Source organism: Dinoponera quadriceps, unplaced genomic scaffold, assembly GCF_001313825.1.
Source record: "Dinoponera quadriceps isolate SergipeBrazil2010 unplaced genomic scaffold, ASM131382v1 scaffold2662, whole genome shotgun sequence".
Lineage (NCBI taxonomy): Eukaryota > Metazoa > Arthropoda > Insecta > Hymenoptera > Formicidae > Dinoponera > Dinoponera quadriceps.
This window is the reverse complement of record NW_014556703.1, coordinates 475,002-493,822: the sequence shown is the minus strand read 5'-3', so window position 1 is coordinate 493,822 and position 18,821 is coordinate 475,002. Positions and strand designations below refer to the sequence as shown.

The following is an 18,821-nucleotide window of genomic DNA, read 5'->3' as shown; positions in this document are numbered from 1 at the left end:
CCCCCGTATATGGACAGGTCAGCTACGCGTCGACTCGATCGGCAGAGCGCGCGAAGAGGGAACAGGACGTCGTCGTCGTCGGCGCGACGGGGCACCGGTAGTCCGTGCCGGCGGAGCCGGATGATAACGGCGGTTATCATCGGGTCGCGACTTCTTCCCGTAGGCGGTCGCGTTCTCAGGGTGTTGTCTTCCGTGATACCTTCCCGCGGTCGCGGCATCGCCGGCGGTGAGGTAGGTGCCGTTAGGCGGAAGATTTCCCTCGATAAACCCCATCCCTCGCCTTCCTTCCTCATCTCGTCGTTCTCTCAGCGCGACGCGGTTGTACGACGCTTTTCGGGGATACACAAATCTCAGGCGTTATTTCGACGTGCGCGTGCGTATTTCGCAAACACAGCGTACCATATCGCTCTGTATTTCGGCTGTATTGCTTTCCCGCAGGATCGCTGCTTTATATCTGGAAAAATAATAGCTTGCAAATTGCGGCTCCGGCGTATCGAAACGGCACGGACCGGCCGCGCGCTGCCTGTTCCGATCGACCGTCGCGCCTATTTTTTATCATAGGAATTGCCCCCCCCCCCCTCCTCTTTCTCTCTCCCTCTCTCTCTCTTGTGCAAAATTACTTTCGGGAAAAATCCTCTTCCACGGGGAGAAATATCGATTTTCCATCGGCATTGTAATTACCGTAATTCGCTCTCTTTCGCGATAATCTACCGCTCGCTCTGTTCGTTCGTTCCTGATATTTAAACCCTCGCGAAAATATTTCACTGTTTTTAGCCGGCGAGAACTGTTTGAGTAGTGAAAACGTGCATTCGGCTGAGTGAGTATAATCCCGTTTTCAGGTCGGAAAGGGGTACTTTTACGTAATAACAAGTGGTTATAGCGGATTGCGTACGAATATATCCGAATGGTATTAATGTGCTATTGAGTATTTTTGAATAGTAAACACGTGCGGTGTCGTATAAATTTGTAGCGTGTAAACGTACATTCAGCTACGAGTACAAAATACACGCTCCAACAAGCGCTCATATTGCACATTTTGAAGTAGTAACGAATAGATGCACGGCTCTAACGTGTTTCCTTCTGTATTGAAACGAAACTGAGTAAAAGAGGTACTTATCAATGTGCCGTCATTTCCTGCACAGAAAATTTTCTGGAATCTGATTGCAATTCCTATTCCGATTTTCCGGAAAAAAAAAAAAGAAAAAAACGGTAGATTCTGATTGAGAAATCTATGAAGATTCGGATTGAAAATTTAAAAGTGCGATTCTAAAAGGGAAACTCAATTAGCATCGTATTGGGATTACCTATTTTGGGAAAGCTTTGAGTATATACTCCAATCGGAACTTATGTTGTATATGGGAAAGTTTCTATGCGGGCACGAGCAAAATGAACAAACGACGAGACGAGGTGAGGAGGCGCGAACGGCAGTGAATAATTCGCGGCGAAAAGTTCGTCAAGATCATCGACGGGGAACAGCCATGGGAATGAACTCGGTCGAAGTCCCGGTCGTCCTCACGTATCGGCTGCCCTCGTGCTCCTTGGCGCGCGCACGTTTGTCGACTAACAATGAGACTCGGTCTGAGAGAGTAGTCCTCCGCTCCACGGCATCCTCGTCTGGATGCACTTGGCGTAAGTGCGAGTCTCCGTGCACATGCCAAATCGGACAACGACTTTCGGTGACGTCGACGGCGATTTCCACGATTCCTCCTCGGTCTCGAGTGTCGTAGCGCCGAAAATCAGATTACATTGCGTTCCGAAGATCCTCATTGTCCGAAGTTCCGAGTGGGTATTCCTAAGAAGATCACCCGGACGAGGGAGCGTTCGAGGGTCTCACATAGCGAGGCTATCGAAGCGGCGGTAAAGTTCAAAGGCGCGGGTCCGTAAGTACGCGGGCGAAAACTGCGGGAAGTAATTAGCTGTCGATTAAATCAACGCTGCGATCGGAGGTTCGATCGGCGGCCGTTAGCGAGACATCGCGAATCTGCGACCATTTTAATCGTAAACACCTGAAACCGCTCGCGAAAGGGGAGGACTTCGGTCGAATGGGGAGGGAGAGCGGGGGAGAAAGCTTACCTTCGCGAGTTTCGAGCGAGTGGAGGATCGCCGGGGCTCCCGTTCCGACTGCGAGCTATATCTGGGTTACGGTTGCGGAGGCGATTACCGAGAGATTACTGCAATTGCGAGCGAACGGCGCTTCTATACTTCCGCGAACATTGATATTCAACTAGGAGCACGCCACTGTAATTTCCTGCCAGCCATCCCCGCGTCCCGCCGCCGCGCGCGGATGCTGTCCTTAGACAATTTCCCTCGTCCTGACTTGGCTCGACCGACGCTCGGATTCGGTGGTGGATAATTAGCGGTAATCAGCGATCCAGGCGGTCGGGAGTATCGCGTGACGGAATCGACGCACGGCGCCGGCAACGCCGCGCGCTTCCGCGACTGTGTTATTCCCCCTCCCCCCGCTCGGGAGCGGTACAGGCGAATTGATTTTTACGGAACTCGTGCAAATCGCAGGTTACGTCACGAACCACTCGATCTGTTTAAACGATATGAGTTTCGGTCGAGTGCAGAACGGAGCGGGTAATAAAGCAAAATTGCCTCGCGTCCGAGTAATCCGGCGCGGCTCGTAATGTTTAGCGGCGATCTGTTTTTTTCCCCCTTTTTTTTTTGCGACGATAATGGCAGCGCGAACTGTCCGAAGCGAGGTAAATACCGCCGCCGACGTAGCCGGTGATTTTTCCGTCGCGTAACAATGATAAGTGAACAATGGAGTGAACGCGTAATAAGTCTTTACATACTCGTACAGTGGGGAGGCATCTAAAACAGAAACGTGCATTGAAAACAGTTCGTGAAAAATTGAATCACAATTCATTCCTGTGCTCTAACGGAGGATTATATTTTACCGTAATGTGAACTCGTTTCATTTCTCCCGGATTCCCTCGAATCAGCGTCGGGAGCGCGCTTTTAATCGCGAATTCTCTCAACCTCAGCTTCAGAGGGAATCGAAGGATCATTCTTAACCTTCTAATAGTAAGGTTGGGGTTCGATGAGACCCCAACGCTCGTTTATTGTACAGCGTGCATGCATGTATGCTATTTCTCTTAAGGTCACGTGGTCTCGGCCCAACCTATTTTCCACCCATTGGATCCGGCCCCACTTTATCGGATAAAAATCCGTCTTACAATTGGAGGGTTTATATATCACAAAATTAATCGATAGAGAAATGATCGTCCTTGTGTCGGAAGCAGGGAAGTTGTAGCTGTCGACTGCAATTTGTTCGGCGTTGTTACAAATTTTCTGCGCGGAGATATTACCGAGTGGCGAATCGCTTGACGCGGGTCAAATGCTCGCCGATGTTGCCCGTGGCTCCTTTGAGCCGAGCACGCCGTCGTTCGCTGAGTGAGAAGTGCGAAGTCCGCGGCATGAATGCAACACAATGTGTTGCTACCGTCATTTCCGGAAACTCCGAATCTTCGAACGCCCGTATCTCGGCGAAAAATCGACATTCGAACGCGAAACAAACGCCATTCTTGTCGACATCTCGCACAATACGCGTTTATGATTGTGTCACTCCCGTCACGGTAGGAGTTCACGTGTGTGATTACGACACGTGTGCGCGATGTATGGCACAGAAATGCTAGGATGTATTCAGATACGGAGATGAAGAAATTTGGGAATTTTTATCCCGTAAAACACGAAACTCCACGTGTGCGCTTCGCTCGAAAAAGTCCGTGTGGAGATTTTCAGTGCAATTCGTTACGCTTGTTTTTTTTTTTTTTTAAATAGTACATGCGGCCTCGACACCTGAATCATCGTTACGCAAGCAGCGTCGAGCATCGCGCGAGAAATTCACTCTGGGATGACGTACGTATGTTGCGAATATTCGGCCAAGGACCGATTGCCAGCGCCGAGCTTGAATTCGTTATCCGATTATAATCCAACCGGTGGATTAATACGTCTGCCAATATTAGGCCGGTGATGTTTAAGCTGGTGATACATTGGCGACGACAACCGCATAAAATTTACACCGTGAGACGTTAAGCTGCATGAGTGTCGCATTAGTAGATCGGAGTCTTTAATATTCCGTTCCCGACCGGGTGGACTTTCCCCATCTTCTTTGTCGATTTATTATCAGGCAAGAATTTCCATATTTCTTCTTACAACACGGACGGTTTATTTATACAGGTAGACACATTGCCGGCCGTCAAATACGGCCGATAGTCCCACGCGAGATCGACACGCGCGATCGGCTCTCGGCGCGTAAATCACAACGACGAGGCGTGATTTCGCTCCGAGAGAGAAAGCGCGCAGGTATCATATGTACGCGCACACACGTTCAGTCGCGGCTTCATCTGCGATAAAAATGTATTAGAGAATCTTATATTCAGGACAAGACCCTCTCTTCTCTCCCCGGCGGAGGTAAAGCCGAGCGCAATGCTTCCTGCTACGTGCCTGATCTGCATGCCGGGAAGAAGAGTAACGCGCCTCTTTGCCACCGCCGAGATGTCACCTGGCGCGTTTCGTTCCGAAATCCACTTTTCCTCTCAAGAAAAACCCGATCGGATCACGCTATCCGATGCGAAACTATACCTCCGCCGATTGTGTTCGGTGGGATTTACGGGAGAACGAAGTAGCTCCCGAGGTTGAAAACTGGTTTCCACAGGTAGAAATTAACTGTCCATACGATACAGCTGAAATTTCCTTAATTTAGCTCATTCTTTTCGTCCCTCTACCGAGTTTTTAACTCCCACAACTAAAAAACCAGGTCCGGCAACTAAATTTCAGTTATATCATATGGAGAGCTAAATTCCCTCTTCCGTGCTGGACGGGAGAGACTCAAGCGTAACTCGTAATTAGAACGCAGAAAAAAGTGCTAGAATCGAGTAAACATAATTACCCGTGTAAATAAATTACCTGTTTCTCAGCTCTGTAAATCAAGTAATATTTGTTATCGGTTGAAATTTCTCTCCGCAATAGACTTCCGCCTCTAAATTCGCGAACTTACGGATACGAGGATCGCACGTGCGAGACGTTGAAACGCAAACGCATTTTTCGTCGCAACACGAACGGTCTGATGGTCAGGCGAGAGATCAAGCAAACGTGTCGGTTGCTCAAGCCGTGGTTTAACCGGACCTCGGCGTTCCGCCTTGATGCATCGCCTTTTCGGTAAACCGAAGACGTTGCGAAACACAATCGTGAAACTCCGCTGTGTACGTGGCGTACGTACGCTACGGGACAGAGGAAAAGAGAGAGAGAGAGAGAGAGTCCGGACGACAGTAGCAATGACACACGACTGCTCGTAAAACATCGCGGGAAAGCGCCTTAAGGTACCGGACGTAGATACACGTGCGCGGTTTATACTCGAGATTCCAGCCTCGTCTGGCCGCAGCCCGACTATCTGCAACGTCGCGGGCTAAAACTCCCCGGTGTATATGTACGCCTGTGTGTGTGTGTGTGTATTTTCCGTCGCTGCAAAAACCCGCCAGCGATCACACGCTTTGAGAAAATGTATCGCCGATAAATTCTCGCGAGCTTAAATCGCGTTCGTGGTGTGCCTTCCGTTTTTTTCTTCTTCTCGAAAGCTTACCTCGACGCGCCTGGCCTCCCGCCTATCTCCGTTGAAGGATGCATCGACGGAGAAAACTGTGAAAATTATATCGATTCGCCGTCGCATTATCGCTCGTATTCGCGCGTTCTCACTTCATCTTTCGTCGTTTCACTTTCTCGTCGTCGGCCAGAAGATCCGGTCCTTTTCACGAAGTTGTACATCTTGTCAAGATCTTCGCCAACTCCACTTTCTGTTCCACTAATAATCCTATTTCACGATGTATTTTTTCACGCGGCGATCTAATTCAAAGGTGCAAGATCATCTTGTGTATCTCGGCGAATTAACTCGAAAACTCGAAGCGCAACGCGTCGGGAAACGGCGAGATCGCGAAGTGACGTCGCTCGCGTGTCGAGTCGCGCCGTCAGATAGAACGGACTTTCGGTACCGTCGAGCGAGAAATGGGCGACGAAATTCCGATATTCCTGAGCGGAGCAACGTCTAATCGCTTCATAATCAAACCCCATCAACTGTGGGGGACGCGCGACATCCCCGGCGATATGGACGCTATCATTTTATGCAAAGCCGAGGCCTCGGCGCCGTGTGTCGAGTTCCCAGCACCGAAATAGAATTTCATGAAGTTCCGAGCGATCGCGGGCGAATGTCATTTCCTGTCGCAGGCTTTCTCGGCGACTCCATCGGCAGCCTCTCCGCCTACGTGGACCTACGCGCTCGCGTGATTTCGGCCAGCAAAACCGAACCCGGTTCCCTTTGCACGGCTGAAAATTTCACGAGACGCGCGACACCGGAAACGGACGCCGCGTTATATCTAATTCCTGACGAGCGTCAGAACACCGGGGTTTCCTCGAGGAACGGCACTAAGAGCAAATCCTGAAGCCGGATCCACGATTCACGGTTTCGGCTCTTCCGTAGTTAATACCGAATTAACCATTTTCAAAGGGGTTTTATGCGCGGTTATATCGTTATATTGTTTCGCCGAAACAAAAAAGTCCTTTAATACTTTTTTAACATAGTGTCATTTCTTTCCGATAATTTATTGCTTCTGAGAGCCATAACGTTTGGATAAAGATACAGACGAAAAATGTTCTTTGACGTAAAGATATTTGTTGTTTGAGAATCTGAACAATCCTGTTTGCCGAATCGAACATTCGTTTGTTCGCTCTGTTCCAAAAGGCAGATTTGTTTGAACTAAAGAAATTTCAGCAAGTCCGAAGAAATCTTTTTTCTTCGTGTACAACAGAATCGAGAAACTCACTCTCCCATGAGCGCGCTTTAACGTATTTATAAAAAAAATAACGTCGTTGAAAAAAAAAAAACTGAAAAGAAAGGAGACGCAACAAAGTTGCGCCACTTCACCGTCATATTTAGGACACCGGCAACTTTGTTAGCCGCCAGTTAACTTACAACTTTGCGGCAAACAGCATCATCACGGTCCACGAAACTTCCAGAGTGTTGTTCCTAAAGTCGATTCCGGCATTACCTCCGGCTCGGTTATACATTTCACAAAAATTGCAAATTATTGCCACCGCAGGCGCCGCCATGGAAGTGACGAGAAGAACGAGGAGTTGAGAGAAAGGGAGTGGAATGAAATAGGGGGGGGGAGAGAGAGAGAGAGAGAGAAGTCTCGGAAAATCCAGTTCGTTTTTATCACCTCGCCGGGTTCTTAAGCAGAACTGATGCGAGAAACGACATTTTCGTTAGAGGCCGAAAGCAGAGTTGATCTCGCCGTTGAGCAACGCTAGGATAAATCGTCGAGTTTGGTTCGTCCGGTTCAGTAATGGATCCGTTCTTTCTTAGCGTTCTCACCGTGCACGCCTTTAACTTCCATTTCGACGCGATGTTTTCACATTTCTTCCCTCGCGTTCGCGGAAACATTAAAAACAAAACCCGCTCCTTCGATCCCGCCGCCGGAATACGGACTATTGTTTTTAATAAAATCCAATCGCCGTCCGGCACCTGGAGGGGGGAACGTATAATAACCGGGGAAAAATTATATGTAAATTTATAAAACAATCCAATCTCAAAATACACGCTTCAATTGTTAGCCGTAGAAGCCGTCGCGCTCGTGCGAGCGCGCGGAATGAGAATTCGCGCGCGCGCGAGGGGGTCAGGACGAAGGAATGGGGAAGGATTTAATTCAATTTTTCAAAGAACTTATCCAGATGAAGGATAACATCCTTCCTGTTTCGAAGATAAGCCAGTCGACCTTTATCTCCCGCTCCTTAGCCCCGGAGTGTGAACCGGTACCCGTCTATTACTTTCTTTACCCGCCGGTGTCGGTGGATTCGTAGGACCTGATAAAGTTCTGCCTCCTTTTTCTCACCCACATACACACACACACACACACCCGTGGAGAAAGAGAGACAGGGAAAGGAAGAACGAGAGAGAGAGAGAGAGACTAGCTCGTCGGCGATTACTCGCAGCGGCTGGAGATCGCTCCTTCAATTTTGTCAGAGACTACGGACCCCCTGCCGGAGCCCGGATTTAATCAACGTCCTGTCCTCCGGCTCGTATAAATTTCCTAATGACGTCGGAGAGTTTGAGTCTTTGCCGGAAGTGGTGGCGGTGTCGGTGGCGGGCCGCTGACGCGTCACGGCGAGAGCCGCTTCTCCCATCGAGCTTCGACGTCTCTCGTAAAACATCTCGTGAGCGCGCCGGCCAATTTTACAGGTGCGCGCCCGAACGCTGCAGCGTTTATAAAATCACCACACGCGGGCACTACAAAAGGGTTTGCGCGTGGGTGGGCGGGACGGGCGGGGAGGTGAGCCGCGTCCGACGCATGTAATCGCGATTTATTAGCCTCGCGCGCGCGCGCGCGCGCGGCGTATATCAAAAAGGGAAGTTCGCGCGCGATTACAGGGCTCGCGCGCTACAAACGCTCGCAAATACGATTTATTAAGCCGGACGAAGCGTATTTCGCTCGGGCCCGAAATAAAACGCGCTTAAACAGCGGTCGCGCTCTAAGCGACGCTCGTCGAGATGTCGCGATAAAAGCGGGGAGGGAGGGGGGGGGGAAGGAAAAAAAAGATGGGACGGTAAAACAGAGCGGAAACACGCGCTCACGGGGGCGTTTGAAAAATTTAATGCAAATGAAGCCGCGCTTTATTGCGCCGGGACCGTCGGAATTCCTCGAGCTCCTCGCAATTTACGTTCGCTGGGCCGACGCGATCAGCCGGGACAGATTACGAAAGTGATCGCGTCGCGCGGAACGCGCCTCGTCGCGTCTCGCGTCGGATTCCGTCGGCGCGAGCGTCGAACAAGATGTTATTCCTGAACCGCAAACACAGGACGGCGGACGATGATGAGTAGACCGCGAGGAATGTTTATGAAGTACATAAAGCTCGCGGTGGAGAGGTAGAACGGCGCACAGTACGCGCCGCGGCTCACACGGCGCTACATTTTCATTCCGCCCGTAAATTTCCGCCGCTGGATCATGCTGTCGCGCGTTTTTACCGAGGCGAATTGCGCGCGGCTCTCTCGCATTATCTCCGAAATTAGCATCGCGGCGGCGCGTCCAGCGAGCTGAAAATGTCAGTCGACGACTTTGGTCTTTTCCTGACGTGACGCCCGGGATGAAAAATTAATTGGCCTTTGTTAGGAGAGAGATGTGCACAGGAGTATACGATAAGCCGGAGGGCTTACCCGTCTCGCGGAAATCGCCGATATTTGCACGCACGCTTACGGCTCTTTTTAAACGGCAGTGAGCCGTCAAACGCGCCTCCAAAGCCGCGTTTTCACCCTCCTTCATCCACTTCGTCTCCTTCCCCCGAATCGACGCTTTAAAACGACATTTGTCAGCCTCGTGATTGTTTTTCACTATTGTTCACGCATAAGCGGATGCCCGCGAAAAAGATTCCATCCGACTCGATACGATCGACGGGGGTCCTCCTCGAGTCGGGAGCGCTGAACGTCCCCGCCCGACATGCATTTTCCACGGTTAAGCTCCTCCTCGTGCGGCGGATGCTCGAGGAGGAAGAGGAGAGGAGCCCTGAAGGGGCTTCATCGTCGTGGCAAAAAGCGCCATTGGCGAGAGGCGCTATCGCGCCAGGGACCACCTAGTTTTTATTCCCCTCCATTACACGGGACCTTCCCGAATGGGCCACAGGAGAGGACGCATGACGGGCCATTACGCATTCATGAAGATTATATGCAGTTCGGGCACGTCGCGCGTGGGAAATTGGGCCGAGATTGTCCTTATCGTCATAAATCACGGTTTGATATCGCCGACTTTTCGTTCCGTCGAACGTGAAATCTCTTTCGGACCGTCCGATTTCCCCACCCCACCTCCCGTCCGGCGCCGTTTATCCTGGCGACGTCTCCGCGCAGCATCACAAGCGGAGCGATCGGCATTAATTCACGGGCTAATAAACGCGAAATCGCGCGGCGAAGATGAACGATGGGAGGGACGGACTTTCCGTCACTTAGGATTCTCAACTGTCCTGGCTTCGAATCGGGTCAGGTTTTCAAGAATCTCGTCCGGTTGACGAGTCGAATCGGACCGTCATGTGTCCGGTTTTCAAGTATACTCAATAAGATGAAATGATTATATAAATTTGCACCGTGAGAGGAGATTTATAAGCGGAGTTCAGATTTCAGCGACGTTTCCTCATTCGAAGCGTCCGCTGGCGGTCGACCGTCGCGAGAAGCAGCGCCATTTAACAGACCGTCGGTCGATTCTCGTGGCGCTCCGCTAATAGGCGCTTAGAGTAGAGAAATAGCCGCCAAGATCCAGGACTCTGGTAATCTCTGCTCTCGGGAAAGTAGATCCGATCGGTAGATCTAAATGTTTTAACAGAACATTTTTAACGAACGTCATTAAATGCGTACGACATGGTTGAGTTTTGTATTTCACAATAAAATGTATCTTACATTAAATAACAGCAATTTATCAACTTGTTCGACGGAGCTCTGTTTTTAAAACTGTCCGGAATACAATATCGCGAGCAATTTCTCATTCAGTGTTGTACTTAATCTAGTTTTACGATTAGTATTTCCGTCCAGGTTTGTCCGATTTGGCCTCGATGTATCAGGAAGGAAGGAAGGCAATTCAGACTTTCGAGTTTGGCAATTCTAACGTCATTCTCCCTTCGCTCTCGGATTCGGCGGTAGTCTCTTCCGCACTGCTCGACCGCGAAGAAAGGCGAGGATTTTGTCCGTCGTAACGACCGTATCGCGTGCTCGCGATAATCATCGAGCGAGGCGTACCGAGCGAGAGGAGGAGATCGAGGAAAGGAGGGTAATGAGTCGGGATTGGGGATGAAACAAAAAAAAAAGGAGGATGACCGCCTGAATTTAACGCGATTCCCTTCCCGTGGCGCTCGCACTCCTGCGATACCTCGAGATTGAAATCATACCGCGAGGAAAAACCACTCCCTCGGAGAGAGCCGCTTACGAATTATATGCCGCGGAGGGGCGAACGGGGCGCGCGAAGACAAAGTTAAGCTCGCCGCTGCCTGAACTCGCGTGGATCGTTAACCCTGATACGCTGAAAGGAACTGCTACTAAATATACAATAATAACGATGATAACGCACACAGAAAGAAGAGCGCTAGATTCAAGTTGAAATAATTATTCCAATGTAAGTTTCTGCTCGGATTAAGTAGATTTTACTTGGACAACTTGTCTGGATGATGTTTGATCTGGATCACGGAGAAATGTCACTTGACTGAAATAAAAATGCGTTAAGAAGTATCGGAACGATGATTTACTTGAATCCAGCGTTTTTCTTCCCGTGCAGAGTAAATAGCGCATCGCCGAACGTTGAATGACCATTAGATATTAGCTTCCAAAGTTTAGTTTAACGACTTAGGTACATAGTTCGAATAACTAAAATCCTGCGCTTCTCGGGACTACGTGTTGACTTTTTCCAATCGGATTATTTCGCGAGAAGCATACGAATTTGGCCGGCACTGTGCACACCACTCGATTTAACCGACACTTCGATCGACACGCCGTTCCCGTCGCGAGGAACGACGTGATCGCGCGGAGAAGCCGGCAGACACGCTCTTCGCGCTCGCCGGCGCTTCGAAATCCCGACGAAGGGCGATAAATCGAGATTCCTTGCATTTTAATAAGCCCGACAGCACCGCCGTCATATTTCACTTACGTTCGCGCCTAAGTCACCGCGCGGGGGCCGCGCAAAACGTCACGCGACGAGCGGTAATTTCCATCAGCTGCGGTAAGTGGTCCGAACAATAATCACGTGAGAACGCAATTTTACGGTCCGCCGTGCCGAGGCTCGCAGTGAAATTTCTATCGCTCCCCGCCGGCCGCAGAGAGTCATTATTCCGACGCACCGGTGTATTTTACGGCGCGCCCGAAATATATCCGGTCGAAGGATGCGTCGCGTCGTCATTCGCGGCAACGTGAAATTGCTCGCGGCAGCGCGCGCGAGCGGCATCATCGTCGAAACGCGCGTCCTCGCCGCAGGCGGAACGGTAATCTCGTTCGATTTTTAACGTATAAATTATACGTACAAATTATACGGATTTTTCGAAAACGTATCGAGAGAGAAGAGAGGTATCGACGTGCGATATAAATACACCGGCGCTTCGTGCCGTACTTTTATGTTGACTGCACGCTCTCCGCATACCGTCGTAACTACGACCGGCCGTTTCTCAATGACGATACACTGATCGGAAAACAATATACACTTTGAAATAACACACGATAATATCCAACGGTCGTTATTTGTCGGGCGCCGTCTCGTCCTTCTCTGAGTTCTTGCTCTTCTCGCGACTGAGAATCGGAATGTCCGCGTTTCGTCTCGCGAGGTCGCGCGGTTTACCGTCGAGGAGAACCTGGATCTCCTGCAGAGTCTTGTTCTTTGTTTCCGGCAGGACGAAGTACAAAACGCCGGTGCCGATGAGCGCGACGAAGCCGTAAACGGCGAAAGTGCCCTGGGGCTGGATGAGCTCGATCATGGCCGGCATGGTCTTGATCACCACGAAGAAGCAGAGGAAACCGAAGCCGGACGCCACCCCGGAGCCGAGCTCGCGGAAGTTCCTCGCGAACAGCTCACCGCAGAGCAGCCACGGCAAGGGCACCAGTCCGACCGGCAGCAGGGCGGTGTAGACGAGCAACAGGAGGACGGGCGCCCACGTCCCGCCGATTTCGAACGTGAGGACCGCGCTGAGCGCCAACATGCTGCCGGCTACGCCGAAGCCGGAGAAGAAGGTCATGGCGCGCCTGCGGCAGGACTTCATCAGCGCGCACACGATCACGCCGACCGCCAGACGAATCGCGTCGATCAGCAGCGTGATCAGGTACGCGGCGTTCGTCAGCCCGGGGACGCTCGCCAGCATCTCGACGCAGTAGAAACTGATGGCGTTCGTGCCGGAGAACTGGCCGGTTAAGAAGTACAGGCAACAGATGGCGAGAGGCTTGAGGAAGTGTCGCGAGGACCAGGTCTTCCGCCAAGAACGCAGCACCGACCGTTTCTCGGTCTGCTGCCGCTGGGAGATGTCCGCCCGCCTGGAGCTCTCCATCAGGGAGAACTCCTCGAGCGTATGCTCGCCGCGGAAGAATATCCAGGAGCGACGGGCGGGCTCGAGCTCGCCCCTGTTGAGCAGCCACATCGGGCTCTCCCGCGAGAACAGGCCGATGAGCCAGCAGAGCAGCGGCAGCGCGCTGCAGATGTGGGCGGTGGTGCGCCAGTGCAGCCAGGTACCCAAGGCGTGACAGGCCAATATGCCGATCGAGAGGGTCAGGCTGATCGCTCCGAGCAGGATGCCGCGCAGCACCGGGTCGCTCGTCTCGCTCACGTAGATCGGCACGATGGGCGCGAGGATGCCGGTGCAGTAGCCGACGAGCAGCCTGCCGACCACCAGGGTATTCGCGTTGCCGGCGAGGCCGATGATCAGCCAGCCGGCGAAGAAGACCGGGAACAAGAGCAGCGTCGACGTCTTCCGGCCGAGCCGCTCCGCCAGGAAGCCGCCGGTCCAACAGCCCGGCGCCATCGGCAGCACCGCGGCGGCCGCGATCCAAGACTCCTGCTCGATGCTGAGCGACCCGAACTGATTATCCGGCGAGAAGTCGCTGCCGTTCACTTCTGCCGACGACTTCAGCTGCGGCAGCAGAATCGCGCTGTAGCCGTTCGACATGCCGCACACCGTTATTCCCAGTAGCGGCGCCAAGGCGGTCAGCAGCTGCCGGAAGTACAGCTTGTTGGCCCGGCCCATCGTGACGTTCGACGAGACCTCGGCGAGGAGAGAGACGTTGGAAAGACGACGGCCTCGGGTGAAACTTCCGCTCACTCTCTCGTCATCGCTCGGCCCGGTTGATTTTAGAAGAACGTCACTCGGCGACGCGCGCGAAACAGATGAGCGATCGAGCACTCGAATCCCGCACTGCAAATCGCCGTCCGGGAGTAGGTACATTGATTTGCCTTATCTCACCGGGCTGCCGTGAGAGAGACAGACGGAGATTGCGCCTTATTCTTTCCACTTAATAAGTATCACTGGCTGATGAGTTCGCGCGCTAGCCGTCACGGTCACGCTTCCGCGCGCCAATTGAAACAACAAGTTTGCGCAATGATAAGTGCGATGATAAGTGCGGAATAACAACACGGTGCGGGGTTGCCAGTTGCGCAAACAGATTATCGAATGATGCCTCGGCTGTGCGCATTAGTAGCCGCGCCAAACACATCGCGAGCGGATGGATCGCGGATCGCTGTTAGAGGGAAGAAGTTTAATTGTGTGCCCGCGAGCGAGCGCGCCCCGGCTCTCTTTAAGCCCCGATAAGGCAACGCAAAACACAGACAGGATGTCCCGCGAGCTGTTGTATCATTGAGTAAGGGGAGATTGTTCCGGTGGCATGAAACAAATCGAAAATGAGGAGGGCAACACTTCCACGAGCAACGTCGTTCCTCCGTTGTGCAGCTGCTAATCGCGGTTACCATGTTGACAGATTGAAATACGCTGATAATTCGTACCGTTATTAAAATCGATTGAATGATAGGAAACTAGCTATCATCTCGTCAAGGAAGACTTGAGATTACGAAAGTATTTCGCGTTATTCTGTTCGAAGCGATAACCTCGGTTTTCTACACGTCATGCTTAGAGCATGTAAACACCGATAGATAAAACCACGAAATGTGTGAAATTACAATATCGGTTTTACGTAACACGTCTAATAACCTTGATGAAGATTTGTGTCGCGCAAAAATATACAAACGATCTCCGTTGGACGATAGTAAAATTAACTAGCTATCATCTCGTCAAGGAAGACTTGAGATTACGAAAGTATTTCGCGCTATTCTGTTCGAAGCGATAACCTCGGTTTTCTACACGTCATGCGTGGAGCATGTAGACACCGATAGATGAAACCACGAAATGTGTGAAATTACAATATCGGTTTTACGTAACACGTCTAATAACCTTGATGAAGATTTGTGTCGCGCAAAAATATACAAGCGATCTCCGTTGGACGATGGTAAAATTATGACGAGCCAACGATTCTGAAATGATCGAAAGACAAAAATATCGGTGATCGTATTATGCTGTAAGTGGGATATGTCATATTGACTAGTTTAAAGATGTCGGTTTTCATTGTATTATTCGTACTGGGTCAAACCACTTTCGATATTACGAATTACTGATCCCTTGGAGAATCTTTCGATATTGTTTATTTCGAAAGCGAACAATTTTAGACACATACATTCTACATTATTGATTCGTTTCTCTACAAAAAATCATCCCCTACCACGTCTCGCGGGATATTCTGTACATATGTCGATTTTGCCTCTTTTCCTTCCCAAAAGATAAATAGAGAGAGAGAGAGAGAGAGAGAGAATTCCGCCTAATGCCATTGTGTCAATCACCTAATATTGCGTCTCATTACGGACTAACGAGACATAGTCTCTCCTGAAACGGTTCGAATAGCATTAAGATTTCCTTTTCAGAGGCTTCCATGCTCGAAGCTGCTTAAACGATATCTTTTGATGCGCTACTTAGCGCTACCTAGATAGAAATAATGCGAAGCGAACATGAGAGCGGGCAACCCGCGAAGTGTCCCGTTGCATAATCCCTATACCGCGCGATTATTTCAAGAAGCTATCGTAGACTGAATCTCACCAATTGCAGCCGACACATATATGCATCTCTGCTAATAACACTATACAATTATGCGCTTCTTGGAAGACGCTCTGAAAATACCCACTGAATACTTCCACTTCGTGCTGAATACTTCCATCTTCATGTTATAGCTCGATCTATTTTTATTCCGTTCCATTGCTCGCGATGGAGCGAACTATTTTCTCGCTCGTTCCGCGAAAAAAATTCGAGAAAGGTCACGACGGCACTCGCACAACTCCGATTCTACGTCTATATTTCTTCCACGCTACGGTAAGTTCGAGTGTCTCTCGCGTCGAAATAATTAAGCCGGTGCGCGCTGCTCCGCCGTGTAGAAAATTAGACGCGCGTGTGACCAGCTGCGTGAACGCACATACGTCCCCTCTCGCGCGAAAATGAAACTGAAACCCTCCCCCGCTTCACGGGCGGTATTTTAACTAGCTGAAAAGGGATTTAAATGATCCGGCGGCGCTGCGGCCGCGGGAATTCGAGCGAGCCCGCCGGCGCGTTTCCCGTGCGCTATTTTGGCCGGCTGCCAAATGCGATTTTCGCGTTATTTATCTTTCGAGGGAGAGACCCGCGTGAGAACCGGCCAGAGAGAGAGTCCGCGCGATTTCACATCGATGGACCGAGCGCGCGCTACCCTGTGTACTTGTTACGCCGATTAAAAACTAACGACACCGCGCGAGGAAAGCGGTAATGCGGTAGCGCGCGAGATATTTAACACCGTTTTCAGGACCGCAGTGGGGAGATGTAATTAAACGCGCCGCTTTCGCCGCTAATATCCGCCATGAATTTTCGGATAATTTCCACCGGGAAAAAGAAGAGGCCGGGATTCGCGCCGAACGCTCGCGAGAGGAACGATGAAGACGCGGAGCACGACGTGTAAGAGGGGAAAGAAAAATAATATCAATCCTCCGTTGAATCTTTTAACATATTTCCGCCCCCTGACTCGTTAAGATCCGCGTCTTAAACGACCTGAGCGGGTTACTTCTACGAGCGATCCGATTTCCTCGAGAATGAGCGAGGGAGGAGGGTCTTCCCGCTTCCGGCGGGCTCGCTTGACCTTCCATCCGCAAGTTTCGCGCGTACGCGAATGTCTCAGTCGACCGGACGACGGTTGAAATTCCCGTGGGGCGAGCGGGTAAACAAATAGAAATCAAGGGATCGGGCGGACGAACAGCGAGAGCACGAACGTCGGATTTTTCGAAATTTCCTCAATTTCATTAGCGGATCTCTCGAACTCTTTGACGCACGACTATGTATTCGGATGCTCGGCCCACTTCGACTCGCATCGCGTACGAAAGATGCAGTTTTTAACCCGACGCTACAACTTTTTTGTTAAATTAGACGAGTAGTTTAGGAAAAAATTTTATCTCTATCACCTATATTGATTAGATACAACATGTGTGTGACATTGAAGTGTTCGCTAATCATTTATCCATTTTAGCTAATTCCTCGTATCTCGATCATTTTCGCTGTGACCGCGAGACCACTTTATTGAGTATCGCGTCAGGGTTAACGTTGAGGGCTCTCAAAAGTCTGGTTATCCCGCGAATCTGCACCGCGGCGTTCGACTCGTTTAATACGAGCGAACACTCTCACGAGGGTGCCCGTCGAGACCGAGGCGAGAAACGAGGGTCTTGTGAGTGCATGTTGATGAACTCGGAACGGAGGGAGAGCCAGATTGCAGTTTTCGCGAGAGCGAAACCTACCGACTGCGCTGGCTGGGAAACGACAAAAGTTGTCGATCAAAGGAGATGTCTGAGTTACGTTCGCTTCGACAGCTCAAATGCTTCCTGCGAAGAAGGCCGCGAAACTGAACGAGGGATGACGTAATGTCGTAGGACGTAATTCTCAGACGGTTGTGATGTTGACGGAGGCTCCTCCTTAGAAAGCACCGAAATTTCGTGGAAAATTTATAAGCGCAATCTCGGGAGAAATTTCCGAGAGACCTCAGGTAATTCTAAGGTTTAATATAAGTTTCATTCGTCGTTGTCGTCGTCGTGTCTCTCTCTCTCTCTCTCCCTCTCAGCCTCATGTACAAGGGGGAGACTTATTTAACGGCGGATGCTCTTATGAGAGTGCACGTCGAGGACCCGGGCGGGCCAGGGTCGTCCGTAGATGAATGTTGACGAGCTTTTGAGCACACGAGGAGGTGCCGGAAGTACGACGTTTCGCGACGACGAAACGCGAGATATTCGCCGTGATATGATAATAATAGGAGATCTCCGGTAATCTGCCGGGAGTGCGGGAGAGAGCGCCGAATGCTAAAAGAAACGGGTAATTAGCGTGATCGGGCCCGTCTGTTCTCGCCGGGCGCATCTGCGAGACACGCGAAATTGGTTGTGTCAGAAACGTGCCAATTTGCTCTCATCGGCATTCAAGCTTATTCTATTTTAGGCCAGTCAATCCACCGGTGAAACACACGCACACACATACGTGCGAGCACACACTTTTGCCCATCATTAGCGGATAACATCTGTTCGCGGCGAAACGCAATTTGTACCGTTCGCACACCGCGACTAAAAGCTTCGAGGAAGCGTCGAACGCGGATAGAGCAGCTCGTGCGCGCGTGGAGATTGATGCGTTCCGGAGGAGAGGAAAAACAACTCGCGTGGGATGCATCTGTTCGGGGTTTTAGGCGAAGAAAAAAGGCCGTACCTGCTGGAACGGAGAAAAGTTTCCATCGAGGATGAGGGGAGCGGGACGAGGAAGATGTGGGCTGGGAGCAAATGACGAAGGTCGCGGGAACGGCTGGCTTTCCTGAGGGATACGAGGGATACGGTGAGCGAGAGAAGGAGAGCTTTTGCACGAGGGCTCCCTCTTCGACGATCGAACAACGTTGCTTGANATATAGAATGTCCCCCCCCCCCCAGCAGCACACAGACACGCGTGCACAGATACACGGATTCGTAATGGTCGGTTAATTTCGGGACGCACACGGCCGGCACAGAATTGAATAAAAATAACGACGTGAGCGAACGAGCGACGCGTCGATCGTGAAATCGGATCAGGTGGCTTTTTCGGGCGCGCGCTTCCTCGGGTTATAAACCGTCGAACCTGTGCGCGGGATTTTCATGATTAAACAGCGAAACGGAAATTGAAGCCGGCTTGTGATTAAGCAATCCGTGCGCCAAACATAGAGCTGCTTAAAGATGCACACGTAACATCGCACTCTCGCG

General features: G+C 51.0%; 2 protein-coding genes across 2 annotated transcripts in view; both read right to left on the bottom strand.

Annotated features, from left to right (window-relative positions):
* The window catches only part of LOC106748027 (mannosyl-oligosaccharide 1,2-alpha-mannosidase IA), a 357,345-nt gene that overhangs the window by 189,838 nt on the left and 148,686 nt on the right, over positions 1–18,821 (bottom strand). The gene's annotated exons all lie outside the window — the stretch shown is intronic.
* Positions 10,387–14,001, bottom strand: LOC106748028 (facilitated trehalose transporter Tret1-2 homolog). Its single transcript, XM_014626183.1, has one exon. The coding sequence runs from the start codon at positions 13,942–13,944 to the stop codon at positions 12,253–12,255; it is 1,692 nt and encodes a 563-aa protein (XP_014481669.1). The 5' UTR covers positions 13,945–14,001; the 3' UTR covers positions 10,387–12,252.

Bases quoted from the DNA above. Each gene is read 5' to 3' on its own strand.
- LOC106748028 (XM_014626183.1), bottom strand. From the start codon at position 13,944: ATGTACCTACTCCCGGACGGCGATTTGCAGTGCGGGATTCGAGTGCTC.